Below are 22,615 nucleotides of genomic sequence, written 5' to 3' on the forward strand. Positions count from 1 at the left end.
TCAGCCATGTCCCCACAGGCCTTTGAGATCCCGCAGGGGACGTGCTCCAGAGAGAGGCAAAGTGTTAGCACAGGCCACAGAGCAGGTGCAGCCGGTGTCCTTTCACTGACCACCTCCGCGCCTGGCACTTACCAGGGGAGCTCTTGATCCCCTTCCATCCCTTGGATTAGCCCTGAGCCCGGCTGCCCACCCCATGCCTGTTCTGGGTGTTCACCCGTTAGTTACGCTGAGCCCTGGCTCAGCTCTGAGTGCGGCATTTGCCAGCGTCCCTACAGAAGTGGAGCCGTGTGTGCTCCAGACAAATAACAGCGACCCACAGTTATTCAGCCCCTTAGCCCGAACCCTGCAAGCCCCAGGCAGCTGGCACAGGCCAGCCGTGGGTGTCTCATTGCAGCAGAGAGCCTGAGTGACACTGGCCAAAGCCAGGCTGCTAATTAAGTGAACAAGCTGCAGAAGGCCAGTGTCTCTGACAGCCTCCAGGGAGGGAGGAGGGTGACCCCCCCGCTCCCACCCCAGGCCTAGCCCACTCTGCAGGCTCACAGAGGCCCTTGAATGCTCCCAGCCACAGGGTTTACCTCCTCTCCTTCCAGGCAGCATGGCCCCCTGTGGGTATGGGATACACCCTTATCCCACCACCTAGACACTTAAGAACTGCCATGGGGAAACTGAGGCACCCCCACAATATTCAGAGGAAACATTAAGAACAGTCCCGCTTTGTCACATCTCTCCCCCCTTCGAGACCGAACTTAGTGGGGTCACTTTAGCCAGTGACCTGGGGAAGTCCGAACTCACCAACGTTCCCATGTATGCCCCAGCATCTCTCCCATTCCTTGGTGGGAGTTACACCAGGCCCTTCCAGTTTTACGCCCTTCCAGTTTCACACCCTCCCTTAGGTCGGGGGTGGTCGATAGCACTTGCATGCCTGCTTTGAGCAGGGGGTTGGACTAGATGACCTTCTGGGGTCCCTTCCAACCCTGATATTCTATGATTCTATGATTCTATGTGGGAAGGTTTATGTGGCCCGTGCCCTTTTGCCATCCCAAAGCCCCCAGGGGTCAAACTGGGATCGGGTCTTCTCCCAGCGCTCCAGTCTGGAGGGCTGCAATTCGGGCTTTCTTGGTTAAGAGCCCCCATCTTGACCTGGGCCACATACTGTTCACTTACAGAACTAGCATGGAGACATCCCTTTCTCAACAACCTTGTCTCCCCAACAAGCTGGCCAAACACAGCCACTTGGTTATAGGACTGTTTAACTTTTTTAACAGGTTTCGCTCCATATGAGACCTTCTCAAAGCTATCCACACTGGATCTTTCAACAGGGAAGTCAGTGGATCCATTCACAACAGAAAATTTCTGGCTGTTAGCAACTGAAACTTTCTTGATTAAATCACTTTCACATCCTTCAGTTGCAGTAAACTGCTTGCAAAGACTCCATGAGGATTCCTTTCCCTAGGGCTTTTCTATGCAACAATTCACCCCTCACAGAAATTCTGCTCTTACCCTCTTTACCTAGGGCTTGCTCTAGAGGAACACTTTCCTGAGCAACAACAGACTCTTTCTGGGTCTCACTTACATCCAGAATTACCTCTGGCCAATTCCGCGGATTCCTACACAATCCCCTTTCAGGCAAATTTACAGACTTCCTAGATAAAAGGTCAGAAGCATTCTCCTTCCCTTTGCCACACACAAGTTCAGGAATCTTTTCCTTCTTGCTACAGGTTTCCACACCCTCAGTAGGTAACACAATCACACACCTTCATGCTCTCCTTGTGCCCTGGCTAGGATCTCACCCTGATTAGACAGAGTTGCTACACCCTTTCCCAACAACACACTAGCAACAGGCAAAATACAAGCACCAGAATTGTCTGGTCTCTGGGATTTTACATAGACACTAACTGGATGCGATCTAGTTACAGGGCCATTCTCCCAAGCAGACACAAACTTAGGACCATTCACTTCCTGGGCTTTAGCTGAATCCAGAACCAACTCTGAGACAACTGCACGACCCTCAACCATCACAGGCTGAAAGGCCCCTTCTGTCTGCTCCACAGACAAAGAAGAGCCGGACACACTTTCTCCTTCACCAGACACACAGCTTGGGATCTCATTCCCCTTGTCCCAGCACACAAGGCTGGTCACAGACAGCTGCTTGGAGATCAGGGTAGCTCCCTCCATAGGCAAGTCAATACCCCTGACAGACACGTTTCCTTCACTGTCCCAATTCTCCACCCAGCTAACAGGTAAGGTCCAGGGACACTCATCTTCCACTCTCCTCGCCTTCCCACCCTGCTGACTAGACAAAACCATCAGCTCACAAGGCTGCCTAGGCTCATCCAAACTTTCCTTACCAAGCACCTTGCCACTCCCAACAGATCCCCTGCCCTGCCTGTGTCTCCCCCCACTCAGCTGGGGTCTCAGCTCCCACTGTGCTCAGCGCTGCCCTTGCTGTCCCAGTGGGGGTAGGGAGCAAGCTCGCTGCTTTCCTCACCGCATCAGAGCCAGCGTGAGCCCCCTCTCCGGTGTGCAAGGGAGTGGGGAGCATCTCTCTGTCCCACCCAGCCCCAGGGGTCTGGTTACAGGCAGGCAGGTATCCTGAGCCTAGCAGCTCCTCCCCGCTGCCAGCCAGGTCATCTGCATTTTCACTGACCATTTCCCTCTCCGCCGATTGGTTCCCTGGATTCAAATTCAAACCCTTGGCCATTACAGGAGCAGGGCCTGGATCCTGTCCCAAAGAGACACAGTCACTCCCCAACAGGGTCTCACAGCCGATATCCTGGAGAACCCCAACGACCAGCCAGCCCCACCCCTCCTGAGTCTGCACAGGGATATCTGGGCCATAGGCAGGGCGAGGGGCTTCATCCCTGGGACCCTCACTCAGCTCACACAGCCCCTCAGCATCTGAGGCTGCACCACCTGGGGCCTGACTAAAGGTTGGGGTCAGGAGTGGGAGCCTGTCCACCTCCCCACCCATCTGGCTGATAGAGTCTATGGCCTCGGGACCCAGCAAGGGAGCTAGACACCGGGGCTTTTCCGCAGGGTCCCCCTGGTTCAAATCGCCAGCCTGCTCAAAGGCAGTGAGGTGGGCATCCACATCTCCCCCCCTTAACCAGGGGCAGCAATTTAGTCTCGAGGTTCCCTGTGGAACTGGCCCCCCGGGGTCTATCCCCACTCACCCCGGGGAGGTCCCCTAGGCCTCTCCGCTCCCCCACCGCCAGTTCATGCTGCTGCTGCTTCTGCAGCTCTTTCTCGGGCTCTCGCTGTCTCTCACAGTCCTCTTGTTCTCCCGGACTCAGCTCCAATCCCGTCCATCTCCGATCCCCCGATGGGGAACCCGATCGTGAAGACCCTCGTCTGGTCGGGGACAGGAGTCTTGGGGATGCCTGGCTACCACTCCAGCTGCTCCCAGATCCTGCTATAGCCCCATTTGGGGTCAGGAATCTGCTCCTTAGAGCGGTCATCCTCCTCCAGCTGCACGGTTAATTGTGCTTTGGTGAACTTTCCAATGCTCAACGCTTCCTTTCTGCACAGGGTTACAATGTCCTTCTTCAGGAGACAGTGACAGGCCATCACTTCGCTCCTCCCAAGTTGTTGTGGACTCACAGGCCTGTGTGCTCTCAGCTCCCCACGGTTTCCAGGGAGAACCCCTAGTGTGCCAGCCCTTCTCGAGGTCACCACCTCTTTGCCAGGGTCAAGCTGCAGACTCCTCCGCCCCTTGGACTGCTCGCTGCAATCGCCAGGGGACACTGTTACTGCAAAAGTCCTTCTCTCTCCCAGAGCCAAGCTGCAGGCTCCTTTGCCCCTGAGACTGCTCACAGCAGTCCCCAGGGGGACCCCATTACTGCACAGCCCTTCTCGCTGGTCACACACTCCCAGGGGTTAACCGCCCCCCAAAACCACTCCTCTCTGAGCCTTCAGCACGCCTGGTCCTCGTCAATCCCCCTTCATTTTACTGCTCCCCAGTCACTTACTGCAGGAAGCGCCATCCACAGGGTGCAATACATCCCACCGCTGCCACCAGTTATCACGGAGTCCCTGGGCGATGCTCTGGAACTGCTCCCCATGAAGCCAGTCAGGGCTCTCGGGAAGTCTCCTCTCTGTGAGCAGCCTGTCTTCAGGACACACAGCTCACACAGCTTCCACCTTCCTGGGTCTGACCTCGGAGCATTCAGCATCCTCTGCCCCTCCGTGAGCTTCCCACAGTGAGTCCACCCAGGCAGGGTCAGACGTGACTCTCAGCCAGCCAGTAAAACAGAAGGTTTATTAGACGACAGGAACATGGTCTAACACAGAGCTTGTAGGTACAGAGAACAGGACCCCTCAGCTGGGTCCATTTTGGGGGGCAGTGAGCCAGACAACCACATCTGCCCTTCACTTCATGTCCCAGCCAGCCCCAAACCGAAACTCCCTCCAGCCCCTCCTCCTCTGGGCTTTGTCCCTTTCCCGGGCCAGGAGGGCACCTGATTCCTTTGTTCTCCAACCCTTTAGCTCTCATCTTGCAGGGGGGAAGGGCCCAGGCCATCAGTTGCCAGGAAACAGGGTGTCGGCCATTCTCTGTGTCCAGACCCCTGCACACACCTGCCCTCTAGGGCTCTGCAACGATCATACACCCTTATCCCACCACCTAGAGACTTAAGAACTGCCTAGGGGAAACTGAGGCACCCCCACACTATTCAGAGGACACATTAAGAACAGTCCCACTTCGTCACATCACAACTCAGAGCTGGGGTCAGGCAGCTGCTTTGCTGGAAAATGAGCAAGGAAGGGGGTGGGGGTGGGGTGTCATATTTTCCCAGTTGACCCCGATGCAATGGCCTGGCTGGTGTATGAGTCACCACTGCCATGCCACCTACTGCATGGTACAGAACAGCGTGGCTGTGTGTCAGAGACCCTGTCCTGTTAACTGCTAATGGAGATTTGGCACAACACACTGTAGTCAGGGGTTGACCCCACTTGTGCAAAACCAGTGGGTTTTCCCCGGCGGCGGCCGCGGGATCCGGCCCTAGTGGCAAGCTGCACCTATCCAGCCGCTGTTGTCCACAGCTCCACAGGAGCTCGTCAACAGCTGCCCCAGCCGCTTTCAGCCCAAGCTGGCGGACTGGCTCCGGCGGAGATGGGGGCGCGCCGGCCTCTGGCTGCCTGCGGGCGGGAGCCGGACTTCAGAGGCGTCTGTGGCTCTTGGTTTGGGGCACTCGGGCTCCGCCTGTGTCTGCTTGCTGAGCTGGAGCTCCGGGAAAGGCCCCTGCCACGGGCCCTGGGCCAGCCGGGCACCAGCCCGCCCTGCTCAGCAGCTGCGAGGAGAGGGGCAGCTTCACCCCGCTGCCGGTTCGAGCCCCCGGCCCGGCAGGCGGCTGAATTAACACACCCTGGCCCCAGCCGCCGCTTTCTTTGGCGGCTTCTTGACAACGCCAGTCTCGGGCCTGCCCGGCAAAGGCGGCAGCCCCTGCCCCGGGAAGGGCCGCGCGGCGCGGGGGACAATTGCCCTGGCCGCTGAGCGGGGCATCGCCCTTTTAAGAGGGCGCAGCCCCGCCGGCTCCGAGCCGCGCGCAGGTGCGGCCGGGCTCGTGTCCTCGCAGGACAGACACCGGCGCGAGCTGCGTTCGGCTGCCCCGCGCTGCGGGCTGCGGGCTGCGGGGCCCCGCGTGCGGCCCGAGCGGGGCGCCCCTGGGCTGCAGCCGGAGCCGGAGCCGGAGCCGGGCAGGGGACGGTCACGGGCCGCGGCCTGCAGCCCGCAGCAAGACCACAAACAAACCCAGGGCGGGAGAAACAGCCGGGCCGGGCCAGCGCCGGGCTCGGTCCCGCGGGGCCAGGATCAGGGCCCCGCGCCGGGAAGCCCGCAGTTCGTTCCTGCCCTGCGGCCGGAGGACCCAGAGCCCTTGTCAGTGGCAGCTGCAGCCAAAGCTACTCGCCAGGATTTCGCTCTTCTCCCCGCAAACAGACCCCCGCCCCCATCCTCCGATTCCAGATCCAGTGTCACCCCCCCAGAGGAGATGCTAATACCCGGGGGTGTCTGGACCTGCCCCTGCAGCCCCCCCAGGTGCAGCCCCAGTCAGCTCCCAGGCAGGGCAACAGGCCAGTTCTTGGCATGGGTAGACCCGACTTTAATCCCATTCACCCCGGTGTCAATCGGGAGTAACGCACTGGGCCCAATTCCCCTCACACTCGCCCTGGTGTAAATCAGGAGTAACCCACTGGGCTCACTCTTAGAATCATAGACTATCAGGGTTGGAAGGGACCTCAGGAGGTCATCGAGTCCAACCCCCTGCTCAAAGCAGGACCGATCCCTGACTAAATAACCCACCTGGCCCAATTCCCCTCTCACGCACCGGGGTGTAAATCAGGAGGCACTGTATGGAACTCGGTGCAAGCTGGCGCAGGAAGGGAGAGCCCGCTCCCTGAGCATGCTTTGTTTGCGGCTGCAGTCCGCCTTTGCCTGAAAGGCGCTGGTTACTCCTGGAGGTGTTTGGCTGCACCCTGAGCACACCACCCGGCTGGGAAATGACTCAGATCCACAGCTTGGCAACGCCCCTTTTTAATTTGATGCCACAACAACTTTGAAAACATATTTCTGAAAATCCCCAGCTCATAAGATCAACTCCTCCATGGTCCGTTTACACTGAATGGGCCCAGTGCTAAGTTGGTGTAAAGGGAAGTTACTACACTGGTTTATACCAGCTGAGGCTCTGGCCCCCGGAGCCTGGGACACAGCAGAAGCAGGTATGCAGGACACTGGAGTGTCCTGTTTACATGATGATCTGGTGGCTACAGAACCCCAGGACTGGGCCAGTTTCCTTGTCCCTGGTGAGTGATGCCTGGGGCAGCCAAGAAAGGCTGACTTAGGCCATTGCACAAACAAACCTCTCCTGGAAACTGAAGTCAGCAGCTCCCGGGCTCAGGCCTGGTTCCCACACCCCCAACACACATGGGGGCAGTTGGCTACACGGATTTAAAGGAGGACTTGTGGCACCTTAGAGACTAACCAATTTATCTGAGCATAAGCTTTCATGAGCTACAGCTCACTTCATCGGATGCATACCGTGGAAAACACGGGGGAGATTTATATACACAGAGAACATGAAACAATGGGTGTTACTATACACACTGTAAGGAGAGTGATCACTTAAGGTGAACTATTACCAGCAGGAGGGGTGGGGGAAGAAAACCGTTTGTAGTGATAATCAAGGTGGGCCATTTCCAGCAGTTGACAAGAACGTCTGAGGAACAGTGGAGGGGTGAAGGGGGGGAATAAACGTGGGGAAATAGTTTTACTTTGTGTAGTGACCCATCCACTCAGTTAATTGTATCCAGTTTGCAAATTAATTCCAATTCAGCAGTCTCTCGTTGGAGTCTGTTTGTGAAGTTTTTTTGTTGAAGAATTGCCACTTTTAGGTCTGTAATCGAGTGACCAAAGAGATTGAAGTGTTCTCCAACTGGTTTATGAATGTTATAATTCTTGACGTCTGATTTGTGTCCATTTATTCTTTTACGTAAGAGACTGTCCAGTTTGGCCAATGTACATGGCAGAGGGGCATTGCTGGCACATGATGGCATATATCACACTGGTAGATGTGCAGGTGAACGAGCCTCTGATAGTGTGGCTGATGTTATTAGGCCCTGTGATGGTGTCCCCTGAATAGATATGTGGACACAGTTGGCAACGGGCTTTGTTGCAAGGATAGGTTCCTTGGTGAGTGGTTCTGTTGTGTGGTGTGTGGTTGCTGGTGAGTATTTGCTTCAGGTTGGGGGGCTGTCTGTAAGCAAGGACTGGCCTGTCTCCCAGGATCTGTGAGAATGATGGGTCGTCCTTCAGGATAGGTTGTAGATCCTTGATGATGCGTTGGAGAGGTTTTAGTTGGGGGCTGAAGGTGATGGCTAGTGGCGTTCTGTTATTTTCTTTGTTGGGCCTGTCCTGTAGTAGGTGACTTCTGGGAACTCTTCTGGCTCTGTCAATCTGTTTCTTCACTTCAGCAGGTGGGTATTGTAGTTGTAAGAATGCTTGATAGAGATCTTGTAGGTGTTTGTCTCTGAGGGGTTGGAGCAAATGCGGTTGTATCGCAGAGCTTGGCTGTAGACGATGGATCGTGTGGTGTGGTCAGGGTGAAAGCTGGAGGCATGTAGGTAGGAATAGCAGTCAGTAGGTTTCTGGTATAGGGTGGTGTTTATGTGACCATTGTTTATTAGCACTGTAGTGTCCAGGAAGTGGATCTCTTGTGTGGACTGGACCAGGCTGAGGTTGATGGTGGGATGGAAATTGTTGAAATCATGGTGGAATTCCTCAAGGGCTTCTTTTCCATGGGTCCAGATGATGAAGATGTCATCAATATAGTGCAAGTAGAGTAGGGGCATTAGGGGACGAGAGCTGAGGAAGCGTTGTTCTAAATCAGCCATAAAAATGTTGGCATACTGTGGGGCCATGCGGGTACCCATAGCAGTGCCGCTGATCTGAAGGTATACATTGTCCCCAAATGTGAAATAGTTATGGGTAAGGACAAAGTCACAAAGTTCAGCCACCAGGTTAGCCGTGACATTATCGGGGATAGTGTTCTTGACGGCTTGTAGTCCATCTTTGTGTGGGATGTTGGTGTAGAGGGCTTCTACATCCATAGTGGCCAGGATGGTGTTTTCAGGAAGATCACCGATGGATTGAAGTTTCCTCAGGAAGTCAATGGCCCACCTTGATTATCACCACAAAAGGTTTTCTCCCCCCCCGCCCGCCCCCGCTCTCCTGCTGGTATTAATTCATCTTACGTGATCACTCTCCTTACAGTGTGTATGGTAACACCCATTGTTTCATGTTCTCTGTGTATATAAATCTCCCCACTGTATTTTCCACTGAATGCATCCATCCGATGAAGTGAGCTGTAGCTCAGGAAAGCTCATGCTCAAATAAATTGGCTAGTCTCTAAGGTGCCACTAGTCCTCTTTTTCTTTTTGTGAATACAGACTAACACGGCTGCTACTCTGATACATGGATTTAGTCTCCCATGGTGTCATGGGGGGAGGGATAGCTCAGTGGTTTGAGCATTGGCCTGCTAAACCCAGGGTTGTGAGCTCAATCCTTGAGGGGGCCATTTAGGGGTCTGGGGCAAAAATTGGGGATTGGTCCTACTTTGAGCAGGGGGTTGGACTAGATACCTCCTTAGGTCCTGTCCCTTCCAACCCTGACATTCTGTGATTCACTGCGACCTCCACTCACCTGCCCACCAAGGATGGGCCACTGGACTAGGAGTTAGTTTGGCCTTTATTGATTAACTATTTCCTTTCTGCTTTGCTGCATTAATTCTGGAAGAGGAGTGACTGCGTGTATGTGTGGGTGTCTATGTTGAGTGCAAAGTTTGCACACAGCATGTGCACAGTGAATGTGTGTGTATACGTGTGTGCACAGGGTGTGGGCATGTCAGCATTCCCTGAATCCAAACTCCATGTCTGTTCCCACTAACCCCACTTCTCTGGAGCCCCCCTCCCTCAGTCAAGCTAGTAGGAGCAGAGCAGTCCTTGGCCATAACAGAGCCTGGCTGGTGTGGATGCAGCGTGTGAGGAGACGGAGAGAGCTGGTGCGTACAGACCAGGGCTGGTGCGTATGGCCCGCCATTCCCTCTCAGCTGTGCACGTGTGTGCGTGCACACAGATCCTAAACCTCACACACACGGTGAAACACCGTGCGCACAACAATTTGCACCAAAGAAATGTTTTGCACACACGGCCTGTCAAAAATTAGAGGGAACATTGGTATGGACCAGGGCTGGTGTGTACGGACCAGGGTGCTCTGCCCAGCTGATCTCTGTGGATGGCGGCCCGTCTCAGCCCAGGATCCCACACTTTCTTATCCCTCTTCTGCAATGGGGACATGACTGAGCAGGGGGGGCTAGGAGAGGAACCCAGGAGTCCTGGGGCTCCCTGGGCCCCTTCTCTGACCACTAGACTTCACTGCCCCTCACCTGGTAGATGACTCTAATGGGCCTGATGGAGACAGGCTGGCTGCCCTAGGAGCCGCCCCAGCCCCTGCCCCGCGCCCGGGAAGAGCACTGTGTCTCTGGCTGCCCACAGGGGCCCGGGTGGGTCCCCCGGCTGGTGGCGAGGCTGCCGTTGCTCCTTTAAGGGCCGCCCCGCTGCGCCGAGCAGGTCTATGGTAATGAGCCTCCCGCAAGCCCCTGCCGCCGCGCCGCAGAACCGGGGCTGCCGGGCGGGGAGAGCGGAGCTGGGCCAGGGCGCTCGGCCGGGGGCGGCTCGGTCTCCTAGAGCCGGGGGCGCAGGGATCCGGGGGGCGAGATCCGGGGGGCGCACGGGGATCGGGGGGCGGGGAGCCGGGGGGCGAGATCCGGGGGGCGCAGGGATCCGGGGGGCGCACGGGGATCGGGGGGCGGGGAGCCGGGGGGCGCACGGGGATCGGGGAGCCGGGGGGCGCACGGGGATCGGGGGGCGCACGGGGGTCGGGGGGGCAGGGATCGGGGGGGCGCACGGGGATCGGGGGGCGCAGGGAGCCGGGGCGCAGGGAGCCGGGGGGCGAGATCCGGGGGGCGCCCGGGGATCGGGGGGCGCAGGGAGCCGGGGGGCGAGATCCGGGGGGCGCACGGGGATCGGGGGGGCGCAGGGAGCCGGGGGCGGGGAGCCGGGGGGCGCACGGGGATCGGGGGGGCGCAGGGAGCCGGGGGGCGAGATCCGGGGGGCGCACGGGGATCGGGGGGCGCAGGGAGCCGGGGGGCGCAGGGAGCCGGCCGGGCATGAGGCCCGGGGCCGGGCAGCGCCGCCGTAGGAGCCGCCGCTGAGCCCCAGCGAGCGGGCGATGGGCGGTTGCTGCTGCCAGCCCAGCCGCGCTCTCCTGCTGCTCCTGGCGCTCGGGGTGCCGCGGCTGGAGGGCGCAGCGCCCGGGCACCGCGAGCCGTGCGCGCTGGGGCCCGCGGCCGGGACGCGGCTGATGCTGCTGGACCGGTCCCGGCCGCCGCCGCGCTGCGCCCTCTGGCTCTGTCCGGCAGGTGCAGCCGGCCTCTGGGCGCACATGGCCGGGCAGGGCTGCGGGGCTGCCGGGGAGAGGGAGCTGCTGAGCCGGCTGCTGCTGCCCCAGGCTCCTGGGGACAGGAGGTGGAGCTGGGCGCTGTGCTTGGAGCCCGGCTCCCGCATCCCCCTGCCGCCCGCGGCCGCTTGGGGAGGCTGCCAGCCGCGGTGCAGGGTGCGGGGCGCCGTGGGGAGCCTCTCCCCCCAGGCCTCGGGGGAGCTGATCCTCCCCGTCCGGGCCATGTGTCTCCGGTCGGGGCACCCGGTGCGCTTGGGGCTGCTGTGCGAGCGGTGCGCGAAGGGGGACGGGGCGGGGCGGCTCAGGCAGGGGAGGGGCGCTAGGACCTTGGTCAACTGGAGTCTGGGTCTGAGCTCCCCTGGGCAGCAGGCGGAGCTGGGGAAGCTGCTCCAGGGTGCGGACGGGGCCCCGGGCCGGGGGAGCAGCCGGAGGAAGCGGAACGTCAACACCAGCCCCCAGTTCCAGCCGCCCACCTACCAGGTGTCGGTGCCAGAGAACAGGCCAGCCGGCACCCCGGTGATCTCGCTGCAGGCCACGGACCCCGACGCGGGCGAGGCGGGCCGGCTGCACTACTCCATGGCGGCTCTCTTCGACAGCCGCTCCGGCGGCTGCTTCGCCATGGACCCCCTGAGCGGGGCCGTGAGCACGGCCGAGGAGCTGGACCGTGAGACCAAGAGCACCCACGTCTTCCGGGTGACGGCCGTGGACCATGGCACGCCCCGGCGCACGGCCCTGGCCACGCTCACCATCCTGGTGAGCGATACCAATGACCACAGCCCCACCTTCGAGCAGCAGGAGTACGAGGAGAGCGTGCGGGAGAACCTGGAGGTCGGGTACGAGGTGCTGACAGTCAGGGCCACCGACGGGGACGCCACTGCCAACGCCGACATCCTCTACCGACTCCTCGATGGTGACGGGGCCAACGCAGCCTTTGAGATCGACCCCCGCTCCGGGGTCATCCGCACCAAGGGGCTGGTGGACAGGGAGTCTGTGGAGTCCTACCAGCTCCTGGTGGAGGCCAGCGACCAGGGCAGGGACCCGGGGCCCCGCAGCTCCACGGCTACCGTCCACATTGCCGTGGAGGACGACAATGACAATGCGCCGCAGTTCAGTGAGAAGCGCTACGTGGCCCAGGTGCCTGAGGACGTGGCCACCAACTCCCATGTGCTGCGGGTGACGGCCACGGATCGGGACAAAGGCAGCAGTGCCCTGGTGCACTACAGCATCATGAGCGGGAACACCCGGGGCCAGTTCCACCTCGACGCCCAGACGGGCAGCATTGACGTGGTCAGCCAGCTGGACTACGAGCTGAGCAAGGAGTACACGCTCCGCATCCGGGCCCAGGACGGGGGGCGGCCCCCTCTGTCCAACATCAGCGGGCTGGTGACCATCCAGGTCTTGGACGTCAACGACAATGCTCCCATCTTCGTCAGCACCCCCTTCCAGTCCACGGTGCTGGAGAACGTGCCCCTCGGCTACTCGGTCCTACACATCCAGGCCGTCGATGCGGACTCTGGGGATAATGCTCGACTGCAGTATGCCCTGCTGGAGGCTGGCCCCAGGTTCCCCTTCACCATCAGCAACAGCACGGGCTGGATCGTGGTGGCCTCGGAGCTGGACCGGGAGACGGTGGATTTCTACAGCTTTGGGGTGGAGGCCCGGGACCACGGCAGCCCCCCCATGGCTTCCTCGGCCAGTGTCAGCATCACTGTGCTGGACGTGAATGACAACAACCCCGAGTTCACCCCGAAGGAGTACTCTGTGCGGCTGAACGAGGATGCTGCCATGGGCACCAGTGTCCTGACCGTCTCGGCCATTGACCGGGACGCCAACAGCGTCATCACCTACCAGATAGCCAACGGCAACACCCGCAACCGCTTCTCCATCACCAGCCAGAGTGGGGGCGGCCTCATCACCCTGGCGCTGCCGCTGGATTACAAGTTGGAGCGGCAATACCTGCTGACTGTCACGGCCTCCGACGGCACCCGGCTCGACACGGCCCGGGTGTTCGTCAATGTGACTGATGCCAACACCCACCGGCCAGTCTTCCAGAGCTCCCACTACACTGTCAACATCAATGAGGACCGGCCGGTTGGCACCACGGTGGTGCTCATCGGTGCCACAGACGAGGACACGGGGGAGAACGCCCGTATCACCTACTTTATGGAGGACAGTATCCCCCAGTTCCAGATCGACGTGGACACAGGCGCGGTCACTACCCAGATGGAGCTGGACTACGAGGACCAAGTGTCCTACACACTGGCCATCACGGCCCGGGACAATGGCATTCCGCAGAAATCAGACACCACCTACTTGGAAATCCTGGTCAACGACGTCAACGACAACACACCCCGATTTCTGCGGGATGCCTACCAGGGCTCTGTCTACGAGGATGTCCCGGCCTTCACCAGCGTCCTGCAGGTCTCCGCCACTGACCGGGACTCGGGGCTCAATGGGAGGGTGTTCTACACCTTCCAAGGTGGAGATGATGGGGATGGGGACTTCATAATTGAATCTACCTCCGGCATCGTGCGGACGTTGCGCCGGTTGGACCGGGAGAACGTCCCTCTCTACGAGCTACGAGCCTACGCTGTGGACAAGGGCATCCCGGCCACAAGGACCCCTGTCGACATCCAGGTGGCCATCCTGGATGTGAACGACAACCCCCCGGTCTTTGAGCGGGACGAGTTTGACGTCTTTGTGGCAGAGAACAGCCCCATCGGCCTGGCGGTGGCGCAGATCACGGCCAGCGACCCGGACGAGGGCACCAATGCCCAGGTCATGTACCAGATCGTGGAGGGCAACATTCCCGAGGTCTTCCAGCTCGACATCTTCTCCGGGGAGCTGACGGCGCTGATGGATCTGGATTACGAGGCCAAGGCAGAGTATGTCATCGTGGTCCAGGCCACCTCAGCCCCGCTGGTGAGCCGGGCCACGGTGCACGTCCGCCTGTTGGACCAGAATGACAACCCCCCTATGCTGAGAAACTTTGAGATCCTCTTCAACAACTACATCACCAACAAGTCCAGCAGCTTCCCCAGCGGGGTGATCGGCCGCATCCCAGCCCATGACCCCGACATCTCGGACACGCTCACCTACAGCTTTGAGCAGGGCAACGAGCTGCACCTGGTGCTGCTGAACCGCAGTTCTGGGGAGCTGCGTCTGAGCCGGGCGCTGGACAACAACAGGCCCCTGGAGGCCATCATGCGGGTGTCTGTCTCAGGTAAGACTCCGGCCGGGCTGGGGGGGCCTAGGCCAAACTCAGGGGCACATTCAGGTCGGTGGGGTTTTGTCCTGGACGTTCAAGGGGCCGGGGTGTCAGCCAGAGAAGGGGGGAAGGACCCATTCGGTGTCGCGCAGGCCAGAGGGCCCACGCCGGGGTCCTGGCCGGAGCAGCGTCTCTTGGATGCAGGTGTCCAGCCTCGCCACAAAGACTCCGAGCCACGGTGGAGTTGCCCTGGTCTGGGGCAAACTGCCCAGTGGCTCTGATCTCAGACTTGTAGCGGGGCTAGTGGATATTCCGCGCTGGTGGCCACTTTGTGCCAGGCCCTCTGGCCTCCAGTCCACCTTGAGATCGGGGGTGGGGCGGGAGCGGCTCATTGGTCTCTGCAATTGGCTAAGGCCCGACCAAAGTGCAAATCCCCTGGCTGGGCGATGAGGGAGGCTGTGGCAGCCTGCCAGGGACACCCCCCTCTGCACGCTCAAAACCAACCACACGGGGCTAGCGCAGGAGGCTATGGCCTTTCCACGGCCGAGCCGCCCTCAGCCCAGGGGCCAGCAGAGCCGGGGCGGGTGGAGGCTGCCCCACCTCCCCTGGAGGGGCCCCTGGGAGCCCCGCAGAGAGCAAGGCTCTGGGTTCTGGTGCAGGAGGCAGGCGTGGGGCCATCGCTGGGGCCGTGGGGCTGCGTCGCTCAGGGCTCTGCTACAGACGTGGCTGGGCCCCCTCAGGGTAATCACAGGGGTTGTGTGTGGCTGTGGTATGGGGGTGGGGACCAAGCAGGGGGGTGGTGCCCATGGAAGGGGCGATCCCTAGAGCTAGCCAGACAGCTTGCCCCGACCTGCTCCCCTAAACGTAGCTGTAGGGGTGCGGTGGGTGCCGGGGGAGGAGCGCGGTGGGTGCCGGGGGCCGTGGTGCAGCAGGTGTTGGGGGAGGGGCAGCGGGTGCCGGGGGAGGGGCGCGGTGGGTGCCGGGGGCCGTGGTGCAGCAGGTGTTGGGGGAGGGGCAGCGGGTGCCGGGGGAGGGGCGCGGTGGGTGCCGGGGGCCGTGGTGCAGCAGGTGTTGGGGGAGGGGCAGCGGGTGCTGGGGGAGGGGCAGCGGGTGCCGGGGGAGGGGCGCGGTGGGTGCTGGGGGGCGTGGTGCAGCAGGTGCTGGGGGAGGGGTGCGGTGGGTGCTGGGGGGTGTGGTGCAGCAGGTGCTGAGGGAGGGGCAGTGGGTGCCGGGGGAGGGGCGCGGTGGGTGCTGGGGGGCGTGGTGCAGCAGGTGCCGGGGGAGGGGCAGCGGGCGCCGGGGGAGGGGCGCGGTGGGTGCCGGGGGAGGGGTGCAGCAGGTGCCGGGGGGCGGCAGGTGCCGGGGGAGGGGCAGCGGGTGCCGGGGGAGGGGCGCGGTGGGTGCCGGGGGGTGTGGTGCAGCAGGTGCCGGGGGAGGGGCGCGGTGGGTGCTGTGGGAGGGGTCCGGTGGGTGCCGGGGGGGTGTGGTGCAGCAGGTGCCGGGGGAGGGGCAGCGGGCACCGGGGGAGGGGCGCGGTGGGTGCCGGGGGGCGTGATGCAGCAGGTGTTGGGGGAGGGGCAGCGGGTGCCGGGGGAGGGGCGTGATGGGTGCCGGGGGTGGGGCGCGGTGGGTGCCGGGGGGTGTGGTGCAGCAGGTGCCGGGGGAGGGGCAGCGGGCGCCGGGGGAGGGGCGCGGTGGGTGCCGGGGGGGTGTGGTGCAGCAGGTGCCGGGGGAGGGGCAGCGGGCGCCGGGGGAGGGGCGCGGTGGGTGCCGGGGGGGTGTGGTGCAGCAGGTGCCGGGGGAGGGGCGCGATCTCACAGCAGTGCGGGACCTGCCCGGGGCGCCAGGCCGGTGATCGGGGCCGAGGGCTGTGACTGTCACGCGGGCTCTTTCCACCCTAGCCAGAGCTAGGATCAGGCAGCGGCTGAGTGTCTCCTTGGTGGCCCCTCCGGCGGTCCCTGGTGCTGGGTGCTTCCGTGTGGGGGCTCTCCGGGGTCATGACCCACAGCTGGCTGGGGACAGGATTTGGCTGGTGGGGCAGAGGGGGCTGGCTCACAGCCTGCCAGGGGAGCACAGAGCCCCAGGGCTTTGCCTTGGCCCTGTCAGGGCCAGGAGTCGCTGCCCGGGAGGGGCTGCTCAGACCCACCACAGCCGTTCAGCCCGTCCCTGCTGTCTGTCTGCAGCGCTGCCGGCCCCTCGCAGGGCGACCGGCCTGACCCTCTGGGCACGGCTCCTCTTCCTGTGGGCCCCCACCCCCCCCGGGCTTTCTGTGCCCGACTGCCTTGGAATTGCGGGTTGGGGGGCTGGGCCAGAGAGGCCGGGTGTGTGGAACATGCTTGGCCTATGACAGCCAGAGCTAACCCCGGTGTCTCCCCTGCCAGCTAGCCCCTGGCCACTGGGCCACACTGCCAGCTAGCCCCTGGCCACTGGGCCACCCTGCCAGCTAGCCCCTGGCCACTGGGCCACCCTGCCAGCTAGCCTCAGCCACCCTGCCCCACCTGCCCCCAGCCCCCCTGGTGTGGGAGTCTCAGAGGAGAAGAGAAGATCGGAGTGGGCCTGGGGACAAGTGTCGGGGGGAGGGGCTGGCCGTGCCCATGGGCTAGGGCTGAATCTGAGGCCTCCAGTCTGGGACCTTTCCCCAGCATGCGAGTGGCTGGCACGGGGCCTGAGAAGCAGGGCGGGGTGTGTACCTCGCCAGGCCTTCCCTGCACAGGCTTGGAGGCAGGGCCTGCCCACGATCTCCTGCTCCCGGCTCGGGATTTCCCCTGCACGAGTTGGCGCTTGTTGGCGTCTCGCTTGGGCCCCTGTTCTGCCAGCCTGCTGCTGGGGGCCACGGAGCTGCGTCTGCATGGGGGCAGGGCACACGTGGCCCCCCGCGGTGCCGTGCTGGGGAGCCTGCAGCTGCAGCAGCGAGGTGCCGGGCGCGGCCGGCCAAGGGTGTTGCTGGGGCTGTGCTGGGCGGAGGGGAGGGTGTGCCAGGCTGGGACGAGCCGGGGCAGGACACGGCACCGGGGGACGAAACGTGCCGCAGGGGTGGGGGAAGCTGCTGAAGCTGCATTTCTGATGATCTGTGCCATGTGATCAGCCTGGATCCCTCTCCCCAGCCCAGCGGGGCCAGCGGTGAGGACGGGCGCTAGCCAGAGCCCAAAGCTGCATTGGACTGGTGCTGCCTGCTGCCTGGGCTGCTCTCGGCGTCCCAGGGCCTGGCTGGCCCGGCTGAGCTGGCGTGGGGTGGGGAGGGGTAGCTGCTCACTGCAGCAGGGGGTGTTCACCCACCCGACCTGCCTGCCGCCGGGCCCTGCTGGAGCCCCGCAACCGAGGGGCCCCTGCTTAATGCAGCCGAAGGGGTAGGTCTGGGACCAGCTGGCAGCTGCAGGCTGGGGGCGGCTGGGGAGCAGCTGTGCCTGAGCCCTGCCATTAGCCTCTCCATGGGGGGGCCGTGCCGTGCACCTGCTGGGCCGGGGGAGGGATCGGAGCAGGTAGGCGCTGGGCCGGGCCGCTCTCGCTGGGGGGGCTGGTGATTAGAGCAGTCGCAGCTGGGCCCCCTGCCAGGGCGGTCCCAGCTGGGGCCATGCTGCGCGGTGTCAATAACTCAGACACGTGGCAGCTTTAACCTCCTGGCCCCGGGAGACGCACCGAGCCCTGCCGCCAAGGGGCAGATGCCGTGGCAGGGGCTGGCTTCTCTCCTGGCAGACACAGCGAGGGAGCCGCCCCCCAGCCCTACCACCAGCCTGGCTCGGGTCGTGGTGCCCACCTGGGGACGAGCCTGAGGAAGGGGCTGGGGGCCTGTTTGTGCATTAGGTGTGGGGTTGATTGGGACTGGGGGGAGAGCCGGGGCTAGAGCCCACTGGGAGTCAGGTGCCTACCTGCCTTTGGGGGTCTGGGCCCGAGCTTCTCCGCAGGAGATGATCCTGAAAACACCTTGGCCCATTGAGCTACGATTCCACGGCCCCCTTGGGGTCCCTGCAAAGGGCCCATCTCCACCAGCAGGACATGGGAGAAGCCCACTGGGGCCAGCCTGGAGGAGTGGGGTGGACAGCAGCCGCCAAACCCTGCTGCCTGGTGCATGGGGCTGGGGGAGAGAGCCAGGGCTGCAGGGCCAGTGGCTGGCGTGCTGAGGAAGGACTTGCTACTGCTGCCCCCCGCCAGCCCGACCCGCAGCTCCCCACATTGGGCCAGCTCCAAGCTGCAGGGAATAGCCCACCAGTTTTCAGCTGTGTCCCTGTGTTCCCGGGGATACACCTCCGCCTGTCAGACTTGTCCTGCTGCTGCCCCCTAAGCCAGGGGCCCGGCTGTGCCCACACCAGCACAAAGCCCAGGGCATGACGGAGAGGGTGGGGGCTGAGGGGTGGCGGGGGCTTGGTGGCAGCTAATACACTCGAACCATCTGCTCACCAGTGGGGCTGCAGGCAGAGGCCTGGCTGCCCATGGGCTGCTCACGGAGCGCCTCTGCCTGGCCCTGCTCTGGGCAAGGGCTGCCGCTGAGGGAAGAGGGGCACTGGGGGGCGGCCCGAGGGATTGGTGGGTCGAGAAGCCAAGAGATTAGCCCAGCTCGACCTATATGGTTTAGGAGGGGGTGGGGCCCGGAGGGGCCCAGGAGCCTTGACTGGGAAGGAGCGGATTGCTGCCATAAGCCGCTGGAGAGACCTGAAGTAGGTCAGGGGCATCCGGCACCCCGGTGAGGCCCATCCCCCCGGCATCTGGCGCTGCCCCCGAACCCACCCCATCAGCCACTTCATGAGGCTGCACTGTGGGGCTGTCAGGGGAAGGTGGCCTGGGCACAGCCTGTGGGGCTGGGAAGAGCTCTCCTGAGCCAGGCGAAGTGAAGGCTTGTATGACCCAGGGTTGAGCAGAGGGGCACCCCATTCCCCTGCAGGGAGGGGACCAGCCCCCCAGGTGCCCAGGGCAGCCACACCAGGGAGCAGCCTGCAGGAGCTGGGAGGAGGGCAATGGACATGCTGGGGTGTCAGGCTGGAGGGGACCCCAGAGCCCAGCCCCGTTCGCAGGGAGATCAGGGGAGCTGAGGGGGGAGGGATGAAGGGGAGAGAAGCATCATCCCGAGTTGTGATGCCCTGGGAGGTCTCCTCCCCAGGCAGAGCCCCAGAGAGGTCCCTTCCTACCAAATGGCTGCGAAGACAAGATCTTTTCTCCCCACGTTCCAGTGGGAAACGGGCGCGTGGGTCCAGCCGGACGGGCAGGCACGGCGGGAGGTGAGGGGCAGGGTGTGACATGTGGCTCACCGAGGTCTGGGGCCCTGGGGTTCAGTGGGTTGGATCGGGGGAGGGGAGAGCAGGGAGTCTGGACTCCTGGGTTCTGTTCCCAGTTTGGGGATGGGAATGGGTTCTGGTGGCTAGAGCAGGGGAGCTGGGAGTCAGGACTCCTGGGTTCTGTTTCTGACAGCCATTGATGCTCTGTGTCTCAGTTTCCCTACTGCTGATGTAAGGGTGAAGCCACCTGTCAGGGTGGAGGCTGTTACTGGCTGTTTATCAAGCATTTGGCAAAGAGCAGAGCTTCGGCGGTCGTGTTCCCGCTGCTGCCTGGAGCAATGTGCCTGTCTCTGGGGGGCAGTGGTTTGGGGGACCCCAGGGCACTGCATATGGGGTAAGGAGGCCTGGCCCCTGTGCAAAGGCAGTATTTCCGTTCCAGCCAAGGGGCAGGGCAGGGACTGTGGCCTGGGCCCACGAAGGGTGGGCCGAGGGGGAGGGGCTGAGAGCTCCCAGGGTCCAGGCCTGGGGTGGGAGGAGGCTTGCAGCCATGTGGGCACCCGCACAGTTGGTCAGGTCCTTGTGCCATGGGCAGCTGGGCAATGAGTGACAGAGACCCCAGGGCTCTGGCTTTGTTGGGTGCCTGCTTTGTTGGGTGCCTGGCACATGCCGTGATACCTGGTCTGGACAGGGTCGTGGGAGCTGTCTGTGTGGGGCTGGCCAGCGCTGGGGGCTGGGGAGGCAATTGTGGGTGGGGCCCCCACTCCCTGTTATGGGTCTTGGCGGGGGGATTGGCATGCTTGTCCTTCCCTGGAAACTCCCCACAACTCCTCAGAGTGAACAATTTCCACCGTGGGGCAGCGGCTGGGCAGACCCAAAGGGGGAGGCCCAGGACGGATGTGATACCCACTGATCTCGGCCCAGTCTCTAAGCCCACGGAGGGCGTGGCAGGGTGGGGGGGCTGCCCCCTAGGAAAGGAAGGGCTGGAGCCCGGTCCCAGGTGGCAGCACTGGGATCTCTGGGCCACCTGCCAATCAGGTACTGCTTGGATCATGCTGTGCACTGTGCTGGGGGCACCCGAGTCTTGCCACTGTCTGGGTCCTGCTCATCCTGTGCCCGTCAGTGGGCAAATGGGGGCCAGGCCTTTCCCGCCTGCATGTCTCCACTGACCTCCACCCTTCCCTGAGCCCCTGAGGCCGGCAGTGCTGGAGTCACGGAGCCCTTGGCTGGGGTGAGACTGAGCCGGCTCCTGGCAGCGGGGGCGACTCTCGAGGGCCTGGCACGGCCAGGCTGCAGCATTGAGCAGTGCGGCAATGGCTGTGTGCCGGCCTCTGGCCGGTTTAGCTTGGTCTCTTTGATCAGACGCTGCCGGGCCCTTGTGAGCGCTGGCTGGAGCTGGCTGGCCGGGGAAGTGGACTTGTCAGACAATGCTCCAGCTGGGGAAAGGGAGAGATGGTTGGGCTGCTGCTTCTCTGTCACTGAAACGCCCCCGATTTTGGCTGGACCCCTCGGCTGGCCAGGCTTTCACCTTCCCCAGGGCCTCGCTGGTGTCTGGGGAGAGCAGACGCTGGGGAATCCCACTGTGCCCTGGGATGCGGCGCTGGGCAGCGCTCACCACCCTTGTGTGTGTACGTCGGGGGCCGGCCGGCATGCCAGCCCGTCCCTGACCCTCCAGCTTGGCTGGTGCCCGACAGAGCCAGGCTGGTCCACGCCTGGCAGGCGCCTCCTGGCAGCCACACAGCCTCCATGTCTTCCCTTCCCACCCCGCCCCAGGGCAGCACCACCCTGACTGGCCTTTGCCATTGGCTGAGTGCTGGCCCCCCTGCAGCACCCCCTGCCCCTTACTGAGCAGCCCCTCCCCATGGAAGGGGCTCCCCCCTCCCCATGCTCCCCCTAACCTCCATCCCCTGGCTCCGCTGGGACCCGGGCAGGCCCAGCTGCCCCTGTGGCCCAGGCTGCCCCGGGGGCAATTGGTTACCGAGGCCTGTTGGCCCCCCTGTGTCCAGTCCCCCATTCTCTCTGCTGTGCCCATAGCACTGGCAGGAGAACTCTGCTCCTCTGCTGCCGTTCTCAGGCCCGGGGTTGTGTCTGTACCACCCTAGCAGCTGGCGCTGGGTGGGGCGCTGGCAGCGGGGGCTGCGCCCTGGGAAGGGGGGTTAAGCAGCTCACGGGTGCGATAACATTCAGCCACTGCTGACCCCAGCTGGCTTTGAACCGGTGCCTCAAGGGTACAGGCTCTGCAGTCGGGGCCCGATCCCGGTCTGGGTGCCCTGTGCCAGCCTGCTGGCAGGGGGCTGGCATTGAAGGAGCGATGCAGTGCCCCACCACTAATGTAACAGTCACCAGCGTAAGACTCATGCAGGTTCTGGCCCTTCTCTGTGCCTCAGTTTCCCAACCAGTGGCCTGAGGATGCTGCTACAAGCCCCCCATGAAGCGATGCTCAGCTGCTGGCTCAGCGCTAGGCACTAAGAGCGATGGGAGCCAGCTCTCCCAGAGGGAGTGGGTCCTGGGCCTTCCTTGTGGGGACCTGGGTGCGTGGGTCAGCTCTGATCCCTGGCTCCCGGCCACCATGCTCCCAATCAAAGGAAAGGCTAGGGCAGGGGCTTGTGCTGCTGCTCTGAGGGGCCCGGAGCCAGGGATTTGGGACAATTGTACCCTTTCCTGCTGCCTCCCTCCAGCCGCCTCCGCCCCCCCCAGCCTTCGCTGTCACAAAGCCGCAGCCTGGCTCCCCTGTCCGCGTCCCCTTCCCCCGGCGTGGCCTGGCCGCTCATCGCCCTCCCGTAGGATGTGGAACAGATGGACCGCCTTGATTTCCCTGCAGGTTCTCCACGGCTCCTGGAAATCACAGGCTCCTTCATAACATAAGGTCCACTGGTGCTGTATCCCTCGTCAGCCCCAGGTCCACGCCCCTGCCTGGCACCGGCCAGCCAGGCACTGGGTGGGAAATGGACCGGACCTTCCACCCCTGGCTGCTGGGTCTGGGTCCCGTGGAGTGTCCTGGCTGTGACAGCTTGTCCCAGGATCCAGACCCCATCTCCCTGCAGCATGACGGGGAGAGAGAGGGTTAGACTCTGGGCTGGGAGCAGCGCAGGGCACCAGGGGAACATGGACCCTACTGAACCGAAGGGAGGGGGTCGCAGGTGCCATGTACAGGGTGGGATCGGGGGGCATGAAGTCGTTCCTGGGTGGTGCTGG

The 22,615-nt window shown here is 62.8% G+C and overlaps 1 protein-coding gene across 1 annotated transcript in view; it reads left to right on the plus strand.

Moving 5' to 3' along the window:
• Nucleotides 1-10,709: 10,709 nt before the first annotated feature.
• Nucleotides 10,710-22,615, plus strand: part of CELSR2 (cadherin EGF LAG seven-pass G-type receptor 2) — an 80,198-nt gene continuing 68,292 nt past the window's right edge. Inside the window, exon 1 of the mRNA XM_073320470.1 lies at nt 10,710-14,231. Within this exon, the coding sequence (XP_073176571.1) occupies nt 10,781-14,231 (3,451 nt within the window). The 5' untranslated portion in view covers nt 10,710-10,780. The remainder of the gene's footprint in view (nt 14,232-22,615) is intronic.

The sequence above is a fragment of the Lepidochelys kempii genome, chromosome 21 (assembly GCF_965140265.1).
Source record: "Lepidochelys kempii isolate rLepKem1 chromosome 21, rLepKem1.hap2, whole genome shotgun sequence".
NCBI classification, from domain to species: domain Eukaryota; kingdom Metazoa; phylum Chordata; order Testudines; family Cheloniidae; genus Lepidochelys; species Lepidochelys kempii.